At 38.4% G+C, this 23,371-nt stretch overlaps 1 protein-coding gene across 2 annotated transcripts in view; it reads right to left on the reverse strand.

The window, feature by feature from the left end:
• The window catches only part of METAP1D (methionyl aminopeptidase type 1D, mitochondrial), a 61,417-nt gene that overhangs the window by 19,023 nt on the left and 19,023 nt on the right, over window positions 1-23,371 (reverse strand). Inside the window, exons 1-3 of one of the 2 annotated variants that reach the window (XM_030581102.1) lie at window positions 11,624-11,684; window positions 6,422-6,591; window positions 2,987-3,136 (exon numbers count right to left, since the gene is read on the reverse strand). In XM_030581102.1, coding sequence (XP_030436962.1) covers window positions 2,987-3,136; window positions 6,422-6,556 — 285 coding nt within the window. In that variant the 5' untranslated portion in view covers window positions 6,557-6,591; window positions 11,624-11,684. Of the gene's footprint in view, window positions 1-2,986; window positions 3,137-6,421; window positions 6,592-11,623; window positions 11,685-23,371 lie in introns of those variants that run through there. The other variant, XM_030581100.1, reaches the window with a different exon arrangement.

The raw sequence follows: 23,371 nt of genomic DNA on the forward strand, positions 1-23,371 counted from the left end.
AGAAGTACCTTGGAGTGTTCCTGTGAAAATTAGTCTTGATTTGAATGAGTTTTAAGCCTTTGAAAATCACACTTCGCACATATGCACTACAGTGGCTACGATTTTTGAGTACGTTTTAGTATCATTTGGAATAAAGGCAGGCTGTGGTGCAAGCGTTCATGGCTTTCCTAGCTATGCAGTGAAAGATTTAGCCATTATGCTTCGTGAATGAGGCAGTGTACATAGCATGCAAGGAATAAAGGAATAAGGGCTGTTGTGGACCCCTTACTTTATTAATGATGAACTTGTGGTTGGTCAGGTGAAAACTACTGCCCCCCTCCACCCTCTTCCCCCCAAGGGTAGGGTACAGGATGCTGTGTTGCTCCCCTGTCCCACAGCAACTATTCCAACCTGTGTGCTGGAACAGTAGTCACAGCCCTTGCACACAGACTGTATTGGATACTAGGGCCACACAGATCAAACACAGATCCATAGCTACCATCCTGTGTCACCTGCATCACGCCGTTGGTGCACACGCAGCATGGGCCTTCTGTATCAGTTGGTGCCCAGCTCCTTTCTGTGGTGCCCAAAGAGTACATGGGCACCTGTGCATGGCCATTCAGTGGGCAGATCTCCTGCGTAGCGTGGGAGTGGGGCTTATGTGTCCCAAAGAGCCTTTCGCCACCACTCCACAAAGCAGTCAATTTTGCTTTAATTGAGAATACTGTCTGAGGGGCAGTAACAGCATCTTCTGGTGGACCATTTCTGCTACACGGGATAGGGTATTCTGGTGGTTTCTTGCCACATAGTTCCATTTTGTAGAATTTGATTTTTCTTTCCAAAAAACACTACAAAATTCCATCAAATATAATGTCAATAACATGTTATGATTGCACGGTTAAGCACAAAAATGTCAGGAAATTACAAAATTAAGACCATACATTCAGCCTTAATTCTGACCCCCACGTGTATGCATTACAATATAGCCTTTAATTTACATAGTAACATACTATTTCTCAAAATATGCTCCCCACACAAAATGTAACACACACATCATGGCATCTTCTATTACTTTGTAAATACAAGCCAACAAGAATAATCAATATGAAAAGTACACCATAAGCTACGCTTACACAGAGCACTACACATTAATATGACAACATCAAAGAGTAATAGTGAGAAACTGCTGTCATTTACAGTCCAAGTAAGTTTGGTGCTAAGTCCCTGATTCTGCAAACACTTATCCATGGGCTTAACATACATATGAGCCATTCAACTGAAGTCAACGGGATTACTCACATGGAAGAAGTTAAAAACACCCACAAGTGTTTGCAGGATCAAGGTGTAAGTTACTTTTATTATTTGCTGCATCATCTCCTGAACTACCCCCAAGGAAAGCTGTATTGACGGTTGAAAAGCAAATGTACAGTAGATAAATTCTGACAAAAAATTTCAGGTTGAAAGCACTGAACTACGAGTAGTATTAATATAAACATTTTTAGTTAATAAAGATATTCAGGAAGATTACAGTGATGAAATTAATGTAAGTATAAATAATGAAAAAATGCTACACATGCACTTAACGTTGCAGAAAAATAAGATATTATACACTGTCGTTACAGAAATAGTATACAATGATCATGTAATTAAAAGCTGTATTATAATGCATATCCATGAGGAGAAAGGGGTACATAATTTTGTCATTTTCTAACTTTTGAGTGCTTAACTGCGCATTATTAATATTTTCTCAGTGTCTTTTTTGATAAAATATATTTTGTACCTCCACATGCTCTGAACACCCCTTTTATATCGCCACACTCACATCCACTAACTATAGAACATATTTCACCCTATCTTGTATGTTAATCATGAAAGAAAGGGGGAAGCTACCAAAGCATTTTTCCATCTGCAAAAGACTTTAAGGAGGTTCCCCTTTATTATGTGGGGGGCATCCCACAAAAGTGTTCTGTAGAAAACATTATTGAAAAACCAAGCGTTTTCCTTATCAGTGCACTCTGGCAAGAGGCATGGCATTTTGCAGCTGCACCCTTTAACAGTGGTTCTGTAGTTTGTCTGATCAATTGGCCAGAGGAGAAGGAGCAGCGGAATGGAAGGAACAGCCCGATCCATCAGATTTATGGAAAAGTAGAGCTGGAAAGCAGAAAGTGTGAATCACAGGATTTGCTGTGTCACAAAATCATATAGAATCCCACGCGCCTTATGACAAACCCATGCAACTTGGCAGGTCAGAATGCAGACCTGAAAGGATTATACTTCTAACACTGAGTAAATGTCAGGGGTGAAAGTAAGGCAGTACGGGCCAGTACAGCATATCGGTAAAAAGTAGTCACCAGTACCAGCCCATACCGCTGAGCGTAAAGCGCAGCTGCGGCAGCGCTTTAACGTTGCTACTCTTTTTGCGCCCCCCACTGGCGGTCTTGCCAGGTCCCTACCAGCAGGGTTGCAAAGGGAGGGTGCAAAAGGGGCAGTGACGTTGAAGTGCTGCCATGGCAAAGGACCCTGCTTAAAGTGCTGTCGCGGCAGCGCTTTAATGTCGTTGCCCCTTTTGCCCCCCACCCCAGCTGCCAATGGGGGGCAAAAGAAGTAGCTGCCTCAGGGCCGTGATTTAAAAGGGCCTGGGGCACTGGCTGCTGCTGCTGTGCAGCCGGAGCCCCAGGACCTTTAAATCGCCGCTGGGACCCCGGGTGGCGCAGGCCAGGCAGCCCCAGCCCCACCCCTTCCGCCTGAGGAGGCAGAGCCGATCCCATACCGGTAAGAGCTCAATTTTCTTTTTATCCCTGGTAAATGTAATCACCCTCCCCCCCACAGATTTAAATGATAAAAGAAATTAAACAGATATGTTATACAGCAAAAAAACCATTAAAACGTTAATAACCCCCCTTTATTCAGTATGTACTTTAATAGCAAGTTAGATGTACATTAAATAAAAACAAAAACAAAGCACAGAAAACATCCAAGTTGTTACAGGACCGCATGTGACTGTTACCTTTAAACTCTTTCCAGCTAGAAGCAGAATATGACAGGCCAGTTGACAAGCCTGACGAAGCCCTTGAATCTGATCTTCATTCTTAATTTCTATGTAGTCTCCCCAGTCTGGTACAATGCCTGTCGTCACATAGTCTGGCTTCTTTATGTGCTTGGAGAAGAAGGATTGAAAATGAAGATCAGAAAACTGAGCATGACAATGGGATCATTTTCTCAGAGAGTGCCTCCTGCTTCATGGCAGTTTGCCCTTTCTGTCATAGTATTGACCTTCCTAAGCCACCAGGGCAAGCCCTCAAGGCTGCCTCAGTATTTCTTCCAATGCCCTTTTGAACTTAACATTGCCTGTTACTATTGACTTAAATAGTGCGTTAACCATACAGTACTGAAATCCAAGATATTGCAGAAGTCTTTCAATCCAAATAGTTGTGAGCTTTAAAACTATCAGAGGAAGACTTAAAAGCTTATTATTTTATTTTTAAATAAAGGTAAATTTTATATAGAAGTCCATTACACACACTCGCACTGAACACATATATGTACAGTAGTACAGGAAAGTCCTGAGCTTTTACTCAAAGTTTCCATTAACTTCAATGGGAATTTTGTCAGAATAAGAATCTCAGTATTTCTAGCTATCAAACTCATTCATGTATGAAGTGTAGTTGCAGCCATGTCAGTCATAGGATATGAGACACAAGGTGAATTCGGATATGGGTGTACAGTATTATAAAAAGAAAAATGTATGTGCAGCATAATAGATATGAATTAGATGGGTAGATACGAATGAGAGACAAAGTGGGTGAGGTAATATCTTTTATTGGACCAACTTCCGTTCTCTCTCACCAACAGAAGTCACTCTAATAAAGGATATTACCTCACCCACCTAGTCTTTTAATCTTATCCATATCTATTATGTTGCACACACATTTTTCTTTTTAACAGATTTAATTTTTTTTATTAAAGCTAATGTTAATAAAAATATAGAATACACAGGTTAGGAAAAGAGTGTCTGTTCATCTGGGTATAGTGCTTAGATTATCCACAAATACCAAGTTTGTTTTAAAAATGATAAGATTCATATAGTACATAATCAGCAATAACCCAACTGTACAACCATGTCCTAATTCACTGTCTTTCAAGGAAAACTATAATAAATATATTTTTATTTAATGAAAAGGTCTCAGGCCTCATGCATGTAAAATTCTATTTATTTTTTTTTTTTAAACTATTGTAATTCTAAGACAAATATATAGTAACAACAAAAATAATATCTTACACGTATATAGAAGCACATTTAATCCTCCTAAGGATTCCAGAATATTTACAAGCTATACATAATTATCACTTCACCTATTGCAAAGGGCCTGTCAAGTCATTGCAAGAGTTTTACAACTGATTTTAGTGGAAACGGGATCAAGCCCATAATGCACACAGGATTAAATGGACATAGGACCCAGGCTGTACGATACATACACAGCAGCTGTTTAAACAGCACACAGCAAGACAACACAACATTTTAGTGTAGGAAGTGAAAAAGAATGGCGTATCCAATTAACTCTATAGGGGGCCTTTAAGTAGGTAGACTATAGTTACCCCAACTGGTGTTTGGCCTTCCCAATGCTTACAGAAAGTGTCATAGGATCTTTAATGATCCCAAGCCATCAGGACTTTAGGTTTACATCTCATTCAGACACATAGCACCCCCAGCAGCATAGAACCTGTTCACACCAGACTAGGACATTAATTTATTTCTGAATTAGAGGGAAAATCCCACCTCCTAAATTACCAGCTCCATGCCCTGGAGCACTCTGAGTTTTCCCTTGGAGAACACTCATCCAATAACTGCTTAGACTTGACACTGTTTAGCTTGTGAGATATGATGAGATAGCAGCTCAAGATGGTATAGCTGTAGATATTTATCTCACCATTTCTCCTTTCCTAAAAAAATCTGTAAAATTCAAAAGACATTTTTAATATAAATATTATTTCTAGGATATTCTGTAGAAAAAATGTCCCCCCAATTATATATATTCCTGTAATAAATTTCCCTCATTATTTAGATATTTCCTAAATTATTCATATATCCTAGTTAAATTGTAATTCTGTAGGCAGATGAAAAATTAACAGATTATTAGACATGAGCATTGCTACTTGTGAAGATTAGTTTTCAACATGACAGTTTATTTTTTTGTATTCATCCTGCAAGAAATATCTAAAGATACAACATGTTTGCAAGTACTACAACCATTTTTCTAATCTTTGAAAACATATAGTGTCTTGGTCCTATATTCATTGTGTATCCAAAGCTTCTATAATGTTTTAGGCTTAAGAACTCTATAGTAAGCGTCCTCAATTTATTCCTTCCATATCATTCTTTTTTACTATGACCATAGGATAATGTAAATATTTCATATTTTGTATTAGACATCTACTTTCTAGTAGAAGAAATAAAAAACTACTTATACACATCACTATAAAATACTATCCAAAATTATTTTCATTAAATAAAGGGTATGAAACAGCCAGAGTACATACTGCAATTAAAGCATAACCAGAGAAAGCATAATAGCACACCTGTTAGAACAGCTCTAAATAAAGTCATAATGGATTAAAAAACAGACAAAAATGTATTTTCCAAAAAACAACATTTAGTCAATGACAGCAAAGGTTAGTTCATAAGTTACATAGCAGGGCAGCTGGCTGACATTTTGATGTATGCTTTCATCTAAGACTGAAATCACCAAATCACCAAAACTGCAGGAGGATGTAAATGTTTGAGACTTAATGTATTAGAAATTTACATTGAAAGGGCGACATTTTTTTCCTCAGATGAGCATGTGCATCTCATGTTGACTTCAGCTGGAACTATCTGCTTGTATCAGAGGTGCTGCTAACCCACTGCGGGCCCTAAAGAGGAATATTTTTCCTCCCCCCTTATCTCCTTCACCCACTCCCTAAAAATATTAATTGCATTATTTTCACAAACCAAAAAATACACCAACACAGCACATACTAATACACTGGTTAAAAACTCCATATTAAATTAGAGGCATGGTATTTTGGGGGTAAAAGTAAATCAGGGCCCCCGAGCTGCCTGGGAGTTAGGTAATTGCTTTGTATGCCTAAAGCTACCACTGCCCAAAGCCAAAGGAAGAATTTGAATCTAGAAGCGTTAAATGTTATAAGGTGATCAGTTACAGTAACAAACATAATATATGAAGAACTGACAGTTTTAAACTCCCTAATGGGGTATTTACATACTCTGTTTAGCATGTCAGGGAGCTGAAAACTTCTCATACCACTGTTCCTATTTCAAATCCCAAACCAACAAGACCATGATTCAGACTCCCAGCTGTCAGAGGATGAATGTACTTGATCACTGGTGTAGTCAATCTTTATATTGACTAGAAAAAGGATCAACTAATAGAAATTACAGTACCTTAGGAACTGGGTGAGCTAAAGAAACCTTAGCTGGACAAACTATACTGTAAGCAGTATTTCTTTGTCTCTGGAAAAAGAAATATCTTCTTTGTTGACTGCTTGACTGCTTGTGTAAGCAGATATGATTGACCATTGAAGAGAAAACTCCACCGCAGTGAGTCACACACCCTGTGAATAGAAATGTTTTTTAAAAATGGTTCAAGAAGACTTTTTATTACTACCAAATTACTAAGTGGTGACTATCCCAAAGAAAATACCCTAGATAAAAAAGATAAGTAGATTGTATACAATAGCAAGCTCCAGTTCACCAAGTTAATCATGAATTTGCTAACATATTTATTACTTATCTGTAGTTTTATATAAATCTTACATAATGAAAAAAGGTGAGTTAACATTCAGAAGCACTGAGAACAAAACCACATATCAAAGCCTTATCTAGCAAAATTCCAGATCTATTTTGGTGCGATGAATGAGAAAGTTGTATAAATCCCCAGAGCATCAAGAAATAGAACTGACCCTATAACTGGGCGCTGTTCTCAATTATCTGAATTACTAGTCTGGACAGGCCAGTGCTTGGAGCAACAGTAAAACAAGGGACAGTATCTAGAAGTCAGGGGAGAGGAAAGGATGTAGAGATGATAGTACATACAATTTTTCTATTTGTGTTCTGGTTTGGATTGTGTCTACATCAGGGTTAACCAATAGGCTGGTTCAGTGTACTTTGCCATTAAACATTCAATAACTCATACAAGAATGTCTGGAAGCACTATGGAGTAAATTTCACATAGTAAATTAATTGATCTTGAAAGGTGTCATATATACATGAATACACTAGCAACATTGATGTGGCAGAGAACCACCACAGACAATGACTTCACAATAAAGGGGCAGTATTTTTTGTTTTGTTTTTTAAACCTGAGCTAACTATTCCTGTTAGATTCAGAGAAATTAGTGATGGAAAATCTCTTGAATCATATAGTTCAACTCCTTGTCAATGCACCAATTTCCCCTACTGCACATTTCCTATTGTCTTGTATAATCTAGTTTTAAATGTCCCAATTAAAATTCTTAATTTTTCTTAGAAAATAGCCATATTCCATAACAGGGATGCATGCAGTTTTGTTCTACCTCCCCTTCAAATGCACTTATTGTGGCCAGTGCACGGAAATTTCACTCTACATTTATGTTTGGCTTCTTAGATAGCCTTTTTACAGTGTTCCATGGTATATGTGAAGTAGAGGAATAGTAGCACACTCTTTCAGGAGCCCAAAAGTATGGAACACATGGAATTACTGAATAAGCTCTGCCACAGAAAGGCTCTTAATGACAAGTGACAAGGTTAATTAATATTGTTCATATCTTTATAGCACCCTGAAGGGGTGCAGAGGCCCCATTCATTACTAACAGGCTTCTACTTCCTGTTTAGATCTCCCACAGGGGTATAGGGTGAAGTAATGAAGTAGCATTGCAGGCTGAAGGTTCAAATCAGGCTCTCAGAGGAAAGCCAGGGAATTCTGTAAAAGTTGTTCCACAATCGTCAGAGCATAGAGAAGCCTCTGAAAAGGCAGAGCTTCACAGTTTTTAGGTGGCTGGGTTGTATCCTAAGCTGGGTTCATTCTGTTTGCTTTTTTGTTTACGTAAAATGTTTTAGGTTTTATCGGCTGTGTACCTTGGATTCCAAGAATGGTACCTAAGAGAGAAAAACCTGCTGGCTTTTTTTTTTTTCACTTGCTGGACCATTTAACCCAGCCTACCAGTTGACACACAGAGTTCATCCTCAAAGAGCCAAACACACAACTCACTGGCCCAACTTGCATCATTTTCCAGTGGCACTAAGTGCAGAGTCTGCAGAAGCAGCAACATTTAGGTCATCAGAAGTAGCAGCAATGAGTCTACTATGTGTGATCAGTGTGATCAGACCACAATAAGATAGTTCTTCAATGGAGCGTAATGAAGGTGTCTTGCTCCTAGCACAAATAAAGGCTCTTTCTGTGCAGTTTTATACAAGCATAATAATTTTCCAAGACATTTAAAATCCACCCTCATTGATGTGATCAGCTAGAGTCCACCCAGATATCAGGATGAGAATGTGCATTTCAGATGCTCTCCTTCATGAATGGCATGCTGCCAATGCACCTGTCCTGCCACATAAAAGTTTAATTGGGGAAAAAAGATGCAAGTGCACTTCTCATTTATTTGACAATAGAACTCTAAACGTTACAAATGCATGCTCTGAAATACATCAAATCAATTTATATTCAGAGGTGCACTCCTATCAACAACCCCAAAATCAAAGGTTCACTTTATTTAGAGTGAAATTTTTACCCCTGTCCCATAAAAGACATACTATAAGTGTTGTCACAAAATAACAGGATAATAAGGTACTTTAATGCGTTGTTGTTCTACTAACTATTCATTACAAACCAGAACTTTTTTTTTTTACTTGCAGTGGTGAAATGCATAAACCAAATGAATGCCATTAGTGCATTACAAGAGCTCTAAAATAAACTGGCACGAAATATAAAGATAGAACAATGAAACCTTTATTTAAAGGAGTAAATGTAATATTAAAATATTTTCTTCTAAGATTTCTTAAAAAAAAATGGAATGGCATTACAAAAATAATGCACAGTATTTGTTTAGGGGAGAAAATATCTAGTTACTGTCACCATGCTTCCTTTATAAAGAATGCATTTTTAGTGTCTCTACAACTACTCTTAATTTTTAAGCTTCCCTATTCACAGCTAATTTGATACACCAACATCATCAATCACTAGACACAAGAACAACTGGCTGTGTTCCATAACTCTTGTTCACAGACTCCCAGAGCCGCTGACACACATGGAAGTTGCTGTCTGTCAGAGTCCTGTTTACTTCTATTATTCTACAGTTCACAGTGCATTTTCTTTGTTAAGCTGTTTTGGGACCTAAGTGTGTATATTAATTCTTAAAAGATATAATTTTATAAATGTAGAGTCTATGATGTTTCCAGTGGGAATTATAAACATCTGGGAGATCTCAGAGTGAGAAAGCAGTAGCCTAGTAACACAGAGGTCATCATAGCAAGGGTGTAATGTTGACTATTTACAGGGTTTCTTTTCCCTCAGTACTAAATCTGTGTTATTTGCCATGAATAACAGAATATTTACTATCAGCTGCAATAAGGAGACTTATTATCAGCACATGATTTGTGCTGAACACAGAAAATTATAGACAACTGCTTCTTTGACTCCATGGTGAATCACACTGTGCAGCTTGTATGTATGTATGTATGTCTTTGGAAGCTGCTGGATCCCCCAGCATATCTTCCATGCTTTAATTTGTATTAATAATATAAATATGCACTGTGAGTTATTGCAATTTACCATATGAAATTATCTTTTATGGAAACTACATTTGATTTCTTTTAACTGATTCAGCCAGACAGGTTGAATACAGAAATCAGTATGATGATGGGAGGGAAGCATTTTAAGTGACTAATTTTGCAGCACAATGTGCCCCATATTTATTAGCCTTTTACTCCAGGTCTATTTTAATTGTTATCTGTTCATGCATGCTACACCATATAATGAAATGCTCCCGTCTCACCCACTGAGTAGTGAGGTTTTTTATATGTACCTCTATTAATGACCCTTAATTAAGTTGATTTTAGTAATTTAAATGTAATTTTTCTTCTGGTCAACAAGTATTTTTAAGCGAGAGGTCGGGAATGAACTGTCAAATGACTGCTTTTAAAATGTTCCTTATTTAATAGTAGAACGAATAAATGCTGTATGTTTCAATGACTGTGGCCTACCAACATCAAAACCATAAGTCTACATTATTGAACAGATTTGAGTACCAATACTTTCACATCAAGTTTTTTAATACTTGTTTAACCCAAGATTTCAAATGTACCAATTAAGAAGCAGAAAAATTACTACAGCATAAGCTTCAGTCTGGTTCTACTCTACAACTAAAACGTACCTTTAAAAAAAGATAGACACACCATATATATATTAGAATCTTTTCAACTATTATAAGTATCAGTAGACTACAGAAGTTTACCAGCAAAAATATTTATGGGATATCAGAATTAACATCAAATTGATTTAACAAATATAGGCAATTAATTCTTGGTGAAGTGAGTCTTGCATAACACAAAATAATTTGCAATTACCAACATCAAAACCAGTGCTTTGCTAGTCTATTTTCAAATACTGGGCATTAGTTCATCTGAATTCAAAATGGAGTTTGGTGATTTACATGAAATATACACGAGGTTGGGGGGAAATTCACATTTAAAATTTTTTATTTCCTCTATCAGATAATTTTAACCTTGGTACATAATTTTGCTTCTTCTGCCAGTTTTGATTTTTAAAAGAAAGAATAAAGTTTGATTTAATAAGCAGAATAGCTAATAGCACAGGGACTTCAACCAGTGTAACTAGAGCAAGAGCACACAATTTTTTATTGTTAATTACAAAACGTTTAGATACACATTTTCAGTGACCCTATCTAAAATACTGAAATTGCATTCCAACTTTTTTTTGGCAGATCTTTAGTGGCACAGATTATTGTAATAAAAATGTATTCATACAACACTGATTTTGTAATGCTTGTGTTACAGAGGTGCACATGTGCTTCAAAAATAAAATGCGAAAGATTAAAGGTTCTTTCCAGCACTATGTAACCTGTACAACAGAAGAGCAACTCAAATTTCATAAGCAATAACCTGTGCATTTGCTGAAGAAAAGAACAACACACAAGAATGCCTCAGGCAGAAGTTGAAACTGATTGGACAAAGTAGAAGAACAAGAGCCCTTGAAACTAAACAAAAGCAAATTCATTCTGTTGACAGATGTTGATTACATCAAAGCAATGAAGGATTTTTTTATTCAACAAATATCTCTGCATTATCTGGACATGACAGATATAACATGTCTTAATCAACATAATCTAACGTAATAATTTTTAAATTCAGTAAAAGCATATTGTAATGAGGTCTTAAGTACAGGCTTCTGTAAACAACAGTGTATTCACATGGTCACCTCTCCATACCCGTGCTGGTAACGCCATCATCAGTCCCGTACTGCCAGGGGTTAACTGCTCTGGCAGCCAAATAAAATACAGAGAGAGAAGTATAATTATGGAGACAGTCAAAGGGCAGGCTCTATTTTGAAATCTATTTGCACAGACAAGGTCTTCCAATTTGGCTTACAGGAAACTAGCTGGTAAAGGGAGTCTCCTTTTCTCCAGATGCTTTCCACACTTTTCCCCCACATCAGGAAATCATGGATATGGACACCATACACTACTGTTTCCTGGATTACAGGCCTATGTGTTATTACAGGAAGAAGACCAAATCCATAAAACAAGCTTGTGAGAAATATTTCCCTCTAATGACAATATCAGGAAAAAGCAAAGCATAAAAAGACTACTGAAAATGTTAATCTAGTAGCAGTTCTGCACATGATTTAGTCAGAGCTGACAATAAGGTTTTGACAAGGAAAAAATAAAAATGCATTATAAGCATCTCTGTGTTTTAAATAACATGCCTGGGGGAAACATAACATTCATCAACATAGATATGCCTTTGGTTACAATTAACAATACATTAGTATAAATATCTACAATTATGTGCTTCTGACTGTGCAAATTATTGGGAAAACCCCCAAGGTTCTTAAATACATACCACTAAAACAGAATATATTTTTATTTAATTATTGAAATGAAATAGAAAAATATGACAGAAGTTGGTTATTAAATACTGTAACCAGCAGTCTTCCTGTCCTCCTTATTTAGACCCAATGAAGTTGTCCTGTTTCCATCAAAATCAATAGCAAAACTCTCACTAACTCCAATGGTGCAGGATCAAGCCCCAATCCTGGAATCACTGGGATTCCTCAAAGGCATGAGGCAAGTTGGATATTGTCTTTAGGGCCCAATAGTACTCCCCACAAATTCAAAGTTTTGCCAGTGACTTCGTTGGGAGCAGGAGTAGGCCTTCTCTGACAATATTTGAATTTGTAATGAATTATATTAAAATTCACTTGGCATTTTCACAAGTATTGACACTGCTTATTATTTCTTTATGCATCTTCCATATTCATATTAAGATAGTTCAATAATATCTTTTCTGAGATAATACAGTTCTTATAAATCTTCACTGAGCCCAAACCTAAAGCCAATAGAATAGATATCTTGGAAGTAGGTAAACTGGGAAACTATGAAGAATCAGAACCTCTTCCATGTACAGGAAGGATGACAGCCCGAGGGTACTCCAGCCCAATAATAACAACATTCAAGTACTAGCACCCAGGTCATGACAAGCCATGACCCTTCCCCATTGCTCTTTCAGGAAGTTGGCTCTGTGCCACACTTTATCAATAGCAATTAACAGTGTGGAACAAGTAAAGAGAAAAAGAAAAACTTCTAATTTTACATGTTAAAAACCAATAGCCATACAAGAATCCCCACATCTTCAACTGATGATGATTCCCTGAGCAGTTGTACCAAAAAAGTCACACCAAAAAGCCAGTAAGAGAAGTTAAATTTACTGCTTCACTGAAAAAATTCTGCTACAGTCAGAGCACATTGCGACTACATACTAGGGTTTAGGAAATACAGAACCAATAACTGAGTATAACTATGTCTGAGTATTACAACCCGGGCTCGCTCACTCATTCATTCATACCCCAAAGGAATTTCATTGTCCATTAAAGTGTGACTAGATTCCATATGCTTCTATTATTAAAAGCAGGATTCTTAACATTTCTGCAACACACAGACAGGCAGCTTCTTTGACAAAGAAATATTTTATCTTCCCTGTTGGGGAAGTACATTCTAGTGAGGTTCTAAGAAAACAACACAAGTAATCTTACATCCGAATTTTTCTGTCTCCCAACATAACAACATAAACAGAAAGCAAAAGGCAAGTGTTCTTTACAGCAGTAACAGCAGCAAAATGAAACAAGTCAGATCCAAAAGCCTGGACAAAGCAATATTAAGAGTTTCACACACAGTTAATTCCAAGGAAATATTAGGCCCTGAATCAGCACGACATCTGGCAAATTTCAACTTTTCTGACCAACAAATGAACCATTCCCATTAACTTACTACATTCCTGTTAAGATGAAGAAAATAAATGAATTCATCTTAAAATGCACAAATTAGAACCAGAAACATATTTGCTCAGGCTTGTACATTGAAATATACCTTAAGAATGATTTTTAAGAATTTTATAAATAAAGAATTTAGTCCATCTTGAAAGAACAGTTGATATATTAACTACTTCAATATTCTCAAGGAACTGACCATTGTTTGGATTAAATATTTAACTTTAAATAAAACAAAATACCAAAACTCAGTTCTGATTAAAATAATAAATGATTAAAAACACACACACACCCCCAACACATAACACGATATAGAATCTCATTGTTAATACGCAGACAGCCACAGCTATAACATTTATTGAATCCTACTTTCATAAAATAATTTCAGATAGTTTATGGATCACAACTGTTTTTCAAATAACACGTTTCTGTCCTGAACACTGTATCACTATTCTGATAGACTATTAAATATTACGGTGCTAAAAAAAAAATCTTGCTGTAAACTCCTTGTTTCCCATTGAACTGCACAAACCTATATCCTTATCCTCACAAAAATGCTTTACACATCATTTTGTTCATTATACAAAACCATGAGACAGATTGATAAAATAAGAGCATAAGTTTGCATAGAAATTTTGTGGACTCTCATGATAATTATCTGAATATTCTTTATGTAGTTTCTCTAAACTTCAGCAGTGAGAATTTGTAGTTGGTAATCTTTCCCCCAAATAAAATATACCACCCACTACAGTAATGTGTCTTCATACTAATGTAGTTCCACATTTCTGCAGTTGAATCTCTGAGGAGTTAAAACAAAAGAATTCTTGAATCACAAACCAGTGTTATCTCAACAATGAAGATACGTATAAATTATGTTAGCAATTTCTTCTGATAGAAATGTTTCCATAAAATACTTATAATTTTACACTTGTTTGGAAATAATGACATCTAACCACAGGTGTTTCCTGCTCTATGTCAAGTTTTGTTAATTATCTGTATTATCATGTTTTATAAGCAGTGGCTGCAAGCATCTAAAAACAGGATTTATATATTATAGAGGATAGTCCCCCATTGAGAGACTTTCCAAATGTAAAATACATGCATCCATCCCTCAGCACATCTGTGATGGAGAATAGACTTTAGGGTATCTGTCTTTCCACTACCAAACTAATATTAAGGTCATCAGCTTATAAACTATGAGTCAGATTCTGCACTCCTTACTCAGGCAAAGCTTCCAGTAAAGTCAATGAGAGTTCTGCCTGAGTAAATATTACAAGATTGGGCCATTACACCCTATAACTTATTCTTCCAGATATATGAGCAAATGTAATATTGTCCAGTGTTACGAAGTTATGTTGGTGAGGGTTGGGAGGCAAGCTCTTATTTTGTTATGGGAAGATAAACTGTGTAACAAAAATGTCCCAATCAAGAGCTCACTATAGCTAAAACTTGGTAGCTTTATCATAGTATTTATTTTATGCTAACTATTCATTAAATGCACTATTATATCACTGTATAACTAGGACATTTATTCATAAATATGACATTTGATTCACTGAGCGAATCTGAATGACAGGATTATAGATCCTGTTTAGAAGAGTGTAATCAATATTTTGTTTGTTGTTGTTTTTAAATAGAAGATTTCACCTTACTTTCTTGCTTAAAATATGCAAAGATCTCCTTAGCATAAAAGTGCCTGTTTATCAAACAGTGATACAGGAAGAAGTTGTTTACATTTTCAGCACAACCAACATACATCATTTATGACCAAAAAACCCCAAGCATTACATAAGAAATGCTCAATCACTGTCAATCAGACACACTAAAATATACATAAATCAAAGCATACAGTGTGAACTGTATTAGATTCAAACTGAACACAGAATTACTAATATAACAAACAAAAAAAAATAATTATAAGTGACTCACAGACCTATTTGCACATCTCACAAAACTGTTGAAAAGGTGGGTAACCATAGAAACCTTTTGACAGCCTATATTAAATATTTTTTAATTTTGTATTTATTTTTAAATGCTGGAAATGACGTCCCTATTTAATGATATTAATATTTTTTCAAAAGCCCCAACTTACCTTTGTTTCCTAACTAGCGCTCAAAATGACTTTCCAACTCAATTACTAATAAGTTGCTATTTAAATTTGATTTTATTCAAGCAAAGAAACAATTTAGTATCATTGTGCTATAAAGCACATCAATATATTTTTAGTCCTGCAAATTAATATTTCTAACTTCCTTCTTTAATGTTTGAAAGTAAATAATAAAATGATACAAAACAAATACAAATGTTAGTGCTTTATTACAAAATGTGCTTTGACATATAGACTTTTTTTAAACTGCACACTTGCAAAAAAAAAAAAAAAGACTACACAAATTAACTGTTATAGCTGAAATGCTAATAGCCTTTTCAATTTATAGTTCTTTCTCACTGACAATCACAATTTGCATGGCTTAATATTTAATACTATGATTAATACTAATGTCCTATATTTTACTTCATAATCTAAATGAGTAAAATATTATTTTGTAGTTCACTGGTTCCTATACTTACGATGTAATGTTCAGTGTGTATTTCATTATGCAGATGAGCAATGGATGTTGTCTGACATGGTTTAAATGGGTCAACAGTATTTTCCTATTCACATTAATCATTCAGACAGCTAGAAGAAAAATGCTTTGAAAACTAAACTAGAAAATCTGTTTTACCACTAATACCTACCACTAGTTGGTTTACCAACAGTACAGATGTGCTGCGTGAGACCAGGGCTGCAGAAATCAGACAGAGGTCTGACACTGCTTTTCTTGCTAAGGAAAAACTTCCATTGAAGTTAATGGGACAAATTCACTCTTGGCATAAGTGCATTCAACTCCGCTGAGTTCAAAGGAGTTGTGCCCATTTGGGTTAGAAGTGAATTTGGCACAAAGGATGTTTTACGTGAATACAGACTGCAGAAAAACTCCCATTGAAGTAAATGGGAGCAGGATCAGGCCATTTATTAGCAATTGTTCCCAGAGTGCATGAAGACCACAGGCTCTATTCTCAAACTATGTAACCATCATCTAAGGCCAATTTTGATATATGGCAAACTGCAAGGAAAATTGTAATTTATAAATAATATAGTATTGCTGAGCAAAGGGAAGATTTTCCACTAAGTGCTAAGGGAAGTGCATAAGTACAAAACAAGGTGGAAATTGATGGGGAAAGGAGGATTAGGTACGAAACACTAGTTGCAGCCATTCAGTGAGTGAAGAATTTACAAAATTTAAAAAACCTAAGAGAACAAGCCAGTTTCCCCAGCACGCAAACAGCATTACATGATGGAAAGTGCGCACAGAGCCAGAGACAACGTATTTGGTCTCATCACTGTGTAACAGCATTGTCTGAAAATCCTGCTGTTATAAGGAGATGATCCTGCTGATGTAAAATGGGTTTTACTGACACTCTGTTGCAGCTGGCTCTTTATCCCACCTAGATATAAAGGAAAGGGGAGACCAAGATCTAGTCTGTCGGCTGAGTAGTCCTTGTTGAGGAACCCTAGAAGCAACCACACATGGGGAGACGACTTGGGCTGCATTATATATTTTTTTAAATTCCTAGGGTGAATAAAGCCAAACCCTAGGATGGAGATAAATTTTGAGTCATTGAAACTTGTATGGCCTGTGTTTTGAGCAGCCTGGGGGAAGCCATCTACTCATACTAAGGTTGTAATTTATACAAGAGTTAAGCTGTTCTTATACATTTTCATTAACAGAAGACACAAATAATTTTTATTCTTGGGATTGCAGGGTGAGACTTGTGTTGGTTTTCATTTTTTGGCCATGAATCTGATGCTGCATGAGTCTAAATAGTGGATCACCCCTTTCTAAAGGCAATCAAAGCACAGATGTCCCGGCTGATTTTTGCAGATCTATTAGTAATCTTTGCTACCATTGACAAGGTGGTGTTGAGTTGTCTGTGGACACCAGATGGGATACATCAAAGTGTTTTGGTTCTTTCCTATCATCTGGTTGGCAACTGTTCATCAACTCAAAGGGCTCTCGCCTGTCGGGATATGTGCTGTGACCTTAACCTGTTCAAACATATATGAGACAACTGGGGGAGCCTGTTTTGTGCTGCAATGCAATTAATATGCAGGTGACATACAGCTCTAACTTCCCCCCCCACAAAATGGGGGAGTAATGCAGTCTCTTTGCTTTCCCAACGCCTAATAGATGGTGGGGCTTGAATCAGGGTAAGGGCACATCTACACGACAAACTGAAGTTGACTTCAATAAAGTGGACATCCAGCGGATGCAGTAATTAATTTGGTTGTGTCTCCACATTACGCTTCTTGTGTCGGTGGAGTGTGTCCTCACTAGCAGCAGTTACATCGATGCAAAAAGCCAGTGCTTAATTTCTGCCAGGGCTTACCAGGACTGAGCTCTGGCACCTCCAGACTTGCTACATCAGTAAGGCCCTTTGTTGTGAGTTTTTATTTAATTTAATTTTTCCCAGGAATTCATCAGTATTTATTACCACAACAACAAAAACAGGTGAAAATCAGTGAAAAAAACTATTATTAATTTTTCTAGGTAAATATTGGGGTTTATTTTGGTGGACAGAAAGACGGGGAAAAAGTATTCCATAGATTAATACTATGAATTCCGTTCATCAATGTGGCTTGCTACAAAACTCAAAGCACAGTGCCACCTCTAAATTTAAGAAAACAATATATCTTTAATCCCCAAATAAAACTTCTCATTTAAATAAACAGACTGAGAACTATTAGCCTATAAATATTTACATTTAATAACTGGGCCACACCATTTGCAGCACATACACTCAACTTCATCCTTTTCTCCTGGGTTTTTGTTTTTTTAAAACTTTTGAATCTCCTGTAGATTCTGAAACGCATTCTGATACAGATTTTCCTTTTCTTCCCACTTTACTGTGTCAAATCTTTAAACCGTTACCTGCTAACAGCTTGAAATCACAGTTGCCAACTTTCATACAGTAAATAAGCACCCTGACTTTCACAATAAGCCAAAAACCAAGCTAATCCCATTTCAAAACAAGGCCAAAACAAGCCAATCCCTAAGAACCCCAGCACTGTGTGACTAGAACCCCCCTGGCATGCAATCTGGGAGTGTGGTGGGCACCTCTTGCCCCCTTGCCAGGAGCTGATCAAAAAAAAGAAGCAACAAGCTACAAGCCAAAAACTAGCCAACAAGTAACTCACAAGCCAATTAAGCCAAAAACAAGCCCAATTTCTGCAATTATTTTTTTGTGGGTTTGGCATGTCTGTTTGAAATATATACGTGGTGGGTATGAGATTTATCAGTACGTTCAGATGTGCATGCACTTCAGAGCTTGCATGCATGCCTGTTTGTTTATTGCATGTATCTTCTAGACTAATACACAGCTTTACTTCAACAGGCTACATACATACACATAGACTAACATATTAGCATAATACATCTATCTCATGCAATGCATTGTATTTTCCTAATAAAAGAAGTTATTTTTATATATTTGAATAATACAAAAGTAGGGTGAAAATCAGAAAAAAATGAATAATACTTCTTGTAAACCTGGGAATTTTTTTGGTAAAAATTGGTTTAAACTGAAAATGAAGGGGCTTTCGCATCAGTTATGAATGTAAAAAAACTGCTTGAGCCCCAGCATCTCTTTCACTACAAATTAAGCACTGCAGAGAGCAGTGCACCATGGATAGCTATCACACAGCACAATTTGCCACAGAGGGTTTTGGGAAGGGCTTGGAATGCCTTTTGGTACTAAAACGTTCTCTCGGGGGGACTGGAAACATGGCTTCAACAACCCATGATGCAGTTTTCTCCCTTCCTCCCCTGATATTAACTGCAAACCAGAATATTTCATGCCTTTTTTCAAAAGGCTGGCATAGCCACGTTTACACCATATCCTGAGAAGCATGAACCCCACTCTAGTTCTGAGCATTACAAACACCACATGCTTTATCCGGCAGTATTTCCAGAGCTGGGAGAGGAACAGCCATGCAGAATATGACATTGTCCTTCAAGCAGCCCTGCTGGAAGCCACAGAATGAAACAATTCCCAGTTGCTGCTGGCAGTCCCAAAGCAGCCAAACATAGTTGAGCATTGTGTCTGGTCCCAAGAAACAAGCACTCACTGGTGGAATCGCATCATTATGCAGCTATGCAATTCTGATCAGTGCTTGCAGAACTTTCATATGCACAAGACCACTTTCCAGGAACTGTGCGTGGTGCTCTCCCCAGCTCTGCAGCACAGCGACACTAAAATGAGATCTGCTTGGACAGTGGAGAAGTGAGTGGCTATTGCTGTGTGGAAGCTTGCAATGCCAGACTGCTAACAGTCAGTGAGGAATCAATTTGGAGTTGGTAAATCCACTGTGGGGGCTGTTATGATACAAGTATGCAGAGTCATTAACCACCTTTTGCTAAGAAGGGTAGTGACTCTTGGCAATGTGCAGGACATACTGGATGGTTTTGCCATAATAAGGTTCCCTAACTGCAGTGGAGTGATAGATAGCATGCATCTTGGCACCAGACCACCTTGCCAAAGAGTAACATAAACAGCAAGGGATACTTTTAATTGGTGCTGCAAGTGCTGGTGGATCACCAGGGGTGTTTTATTGACATCAACGTGGGATGGACAGGGAAGGTGCGTGATGCCTGCATCTTTAAGACCACAGGTCTGTTCAAAGAGCTGCAAGCGGAGATTTACTTTCTGGAATGCAAAATACCACTGGTGATGTTGAAATTCCAACATTCTCCCCACCCTATCTCTTGCTCCCATGACTCACGAAGCCACACACCAGCAGCCTGGACAGCAGCAAGGAACAGTTCAACAATAGGCTGAGCAAGTGCAGAATGGTGACTGAACATGCCTTTGGCCATTTAAAGGGTTATTGGCGCAGTTTGCTTACTAGGTTAGACCTCAGTGAAAGCAATACCCCCCATGGTTATAGCTGCCTGCTGTGTGCTCCATAGTATCTGTGAGGCCACGGGTGAGAAGTTTCCACAGCAGTGGGATGCGGAGGTGGATAGGCTGTCTGCTAATTTTGAGCAGCCAGATACCAGCACAATAAGAAGAGTTCAGCATGGAGCAGTGCATCCCAGGGAGGCTTTAAAAACGCGATTTAGTAATGACCACAGTACTGTGCACTGCTTGAGTTGTGCCTTCCCATACTGTGAACCTTGCTGTCCCTCCTGGGTTTCTGTCTCCCACAAATCCCTTCTGTTGCCTCAGTTTCCCTGTATCTCCCCTTCATCCCTCCCCTCCCCTCCTTGTGTGAAGTAATAAAGATTATTTCATTCCCAGGACCTGCATTTTTATTGCACAAACATATTGAAACTGAAAGAACAGAAAAATAATTTAATCTTGGTCAGAGAGACGGAATAAAATTGGGAGGGGAAAAACACATCAATGTTGTCTTTAAAAGCACAGTGGCCTTGCTTGTCCAACATCATCATATGTGCGGCTTTTACTCTTAGGACCCTCCCCCAGTGTGGAGTAGAAGAGCTGTAGCATTTTCCCTCCTCGTCTCCTGGAACATTTGGGAGAGGGGGCGGGGGAATACAGAGATGCAGGAATGCCATTCTGCAGGGGCTGCAGAGGGAGTCTAGCCTCAGGTGTTTCTCCTGAAGGTCTACTAGATGCCTCAACAGAATCCTTGCAGAATCCCCAGCATCTCCTGCTGCACGCCATGCTCACTCTCCTGGAATGGTCTGCTCACCATGTCCATGTCCATGTCCAGTTTTTCAGAGAGAGAAATCCACTATGCTCTGCTCAGTGTCTGGTGTCCCAAAGGTGTTCATAATCTCATTGAACATGGCATCACACTTTCGCTTTCACCTTCTTCTAATCTGGACAACCTCTCCACCAGTGTGGAGGAAGAGCTCAAGACCACACTGGCATCACGACTTGAATCTTGTTCACCTGAGAAGTACTATCAGTGCTGCTGTTAAGCCCAGGAACACACACTGCAAATTCATATTAATTAATTTTATGCATCAGCCATAAATTTTCATGTTTATACTAGACACATTAACTTTGGTTGGCCTATATGCCAGGGTAACTCCTGCAGTGGCAGTTGATCACATGCACTTCAGTTAGGTTGGAGCCTCTTTTTTTTTTTTTTTTTTTTTTAAATGAACCAACAATAGGAAGGACTCCAAGAAGTTGATGGTCATGACTAAACCCAAGGCTACTATTTGGATGACTACTGTTTTGGCATATTATTCACCCTAAAAATAAACTACCAGGTCAGTGCTGATGGAGGTTTCACGCTGTACCTGTATATCTTTCTGGATCCTGGACTCTCTTCATTGTAGTAATGCCTCATTAATTTGAGCAGGAATATATTCCACACTTACTAAGCTCCCCTCACTTCTATTGTTTATCACAGTAAAATGGTTTGCTTATGGTACACTCCTGGTGGTTGTGGAAAGACAACGGCAAAACACCTGCACTGGGGCAACAATGCTGCATGTGAAGTGGAGTTATCAGAGAACTGGCTATAGCTGGTGTAGAACGACCTTTAGCATCTCTAGGGTGGTGCACTCCAAGAAAGGAAGCTGGATAATACACCACCACATGCAGTTCAACATACTGGAAAACTAGAGATGGTTAATGAAAGCACTGCAGTAGTTCATTAGTAGCCATGGTCCAAACCATACAGGCTTTTATAGCTGCAAGACAAAAATCACAGAGGACTTGCCAGGACTACCAAAGGCCTTCTACCCTGATGATCTGGACAACCCTCTACAGACCCAGGTACAATTTGAGGGGGGGTTAGGAATTGGCCCAGGGGCAGCAGACCCTAGTCTAGCTGCCGCACTGCCTGAGCTTAGGTCAGCGTGTTGCGGTCAGGATCCCCTCTGACCCAGTGGCAAATCTCACTGCCACTATTAGGGCCCTCGACTGGGGTGCAGTGGCGTAGGTGGGCCTGCGCCCCCCTTTCACCCCAACCCTGGGGTGGCAGTCTTCTCCTCTCTAGGCCAAGAAGCCACTGCTTGTTGCCCATTTGCCGAACCCGCTGCTGCTCGGCCCTGAATACAGGCCTGAGCCATAGACCTTTGTTGCCTGCCCTGTCTAAGGGCCTGGGCGCCTTAACTGTGTTTGCTGCTCAGCCCTGAACACAGGCCAGAGCTATAGACTCATTGCCCTGTCCTGACTGGCCTGGCTCCACCCACCAGGGCTCAGTGAGGGGTTCCTCCCACTCCAGGTCCATTGGAGGCCACTCTGCCTCACTACAGGTGGCAAGTTGTATGTACTTGTTACCTGAACTGTTCAGGAGAGGGCTGGACAGCCCAGTACAGAATACACATTTGGGGGGGAAAAGCCAGGATTGGGGGTGAGTTGGGGGTCACCCTGCATATGGTAACCAAGGCTGCTGGAAGCCAGAATCTGGCTGGTGTTTGCTGACAGCATGCTGGAGTCAGAACTGCAAAACCAGGACTGTGGCTATACACAGACATTCCGGGAGTGACCTGCTTGCCATCTGTGAGGCGCTCAGGTTGGGAGCCACAAAGTTGAAGCATTGTAAGGCATCCAAGGTTCCAGGGCAGGGGTGCGACAGCCCCATACTCATCTGGATTGCACCCTGGAATGTCAGATCTTCCCACATTGTTAAGATCATATGCAAGTCCAATATATAAAATATCACACCTTTTTGTTTCAGGAGCAAGGGTTGTGTTATTAAACATCAGATGAGCTATAGTTGGCCAGATCTTTTTAGAGAATGGGCTGCATTTATAAGACAGAGGGACTGATTATAACTTTTATGAATATCTGTGGCTGGTGAAAAGTTTTTGATTACACACCAGGAATCG

Source organism: Gopherus evgoodei, chromosome 11 (assembly GCF_007399415.2).
Source record: "Gopherus evgoodei ecotype Sinaloan lineage chromosome 11, rGopEvg1_v1.p, whole genome shotgun sequence".
Taxonomy (NCBI): Eukaryota; Metazoa; Chordata; order Testudines; family Testudinidae; genus Gopherus; species Gopherus evgoodei.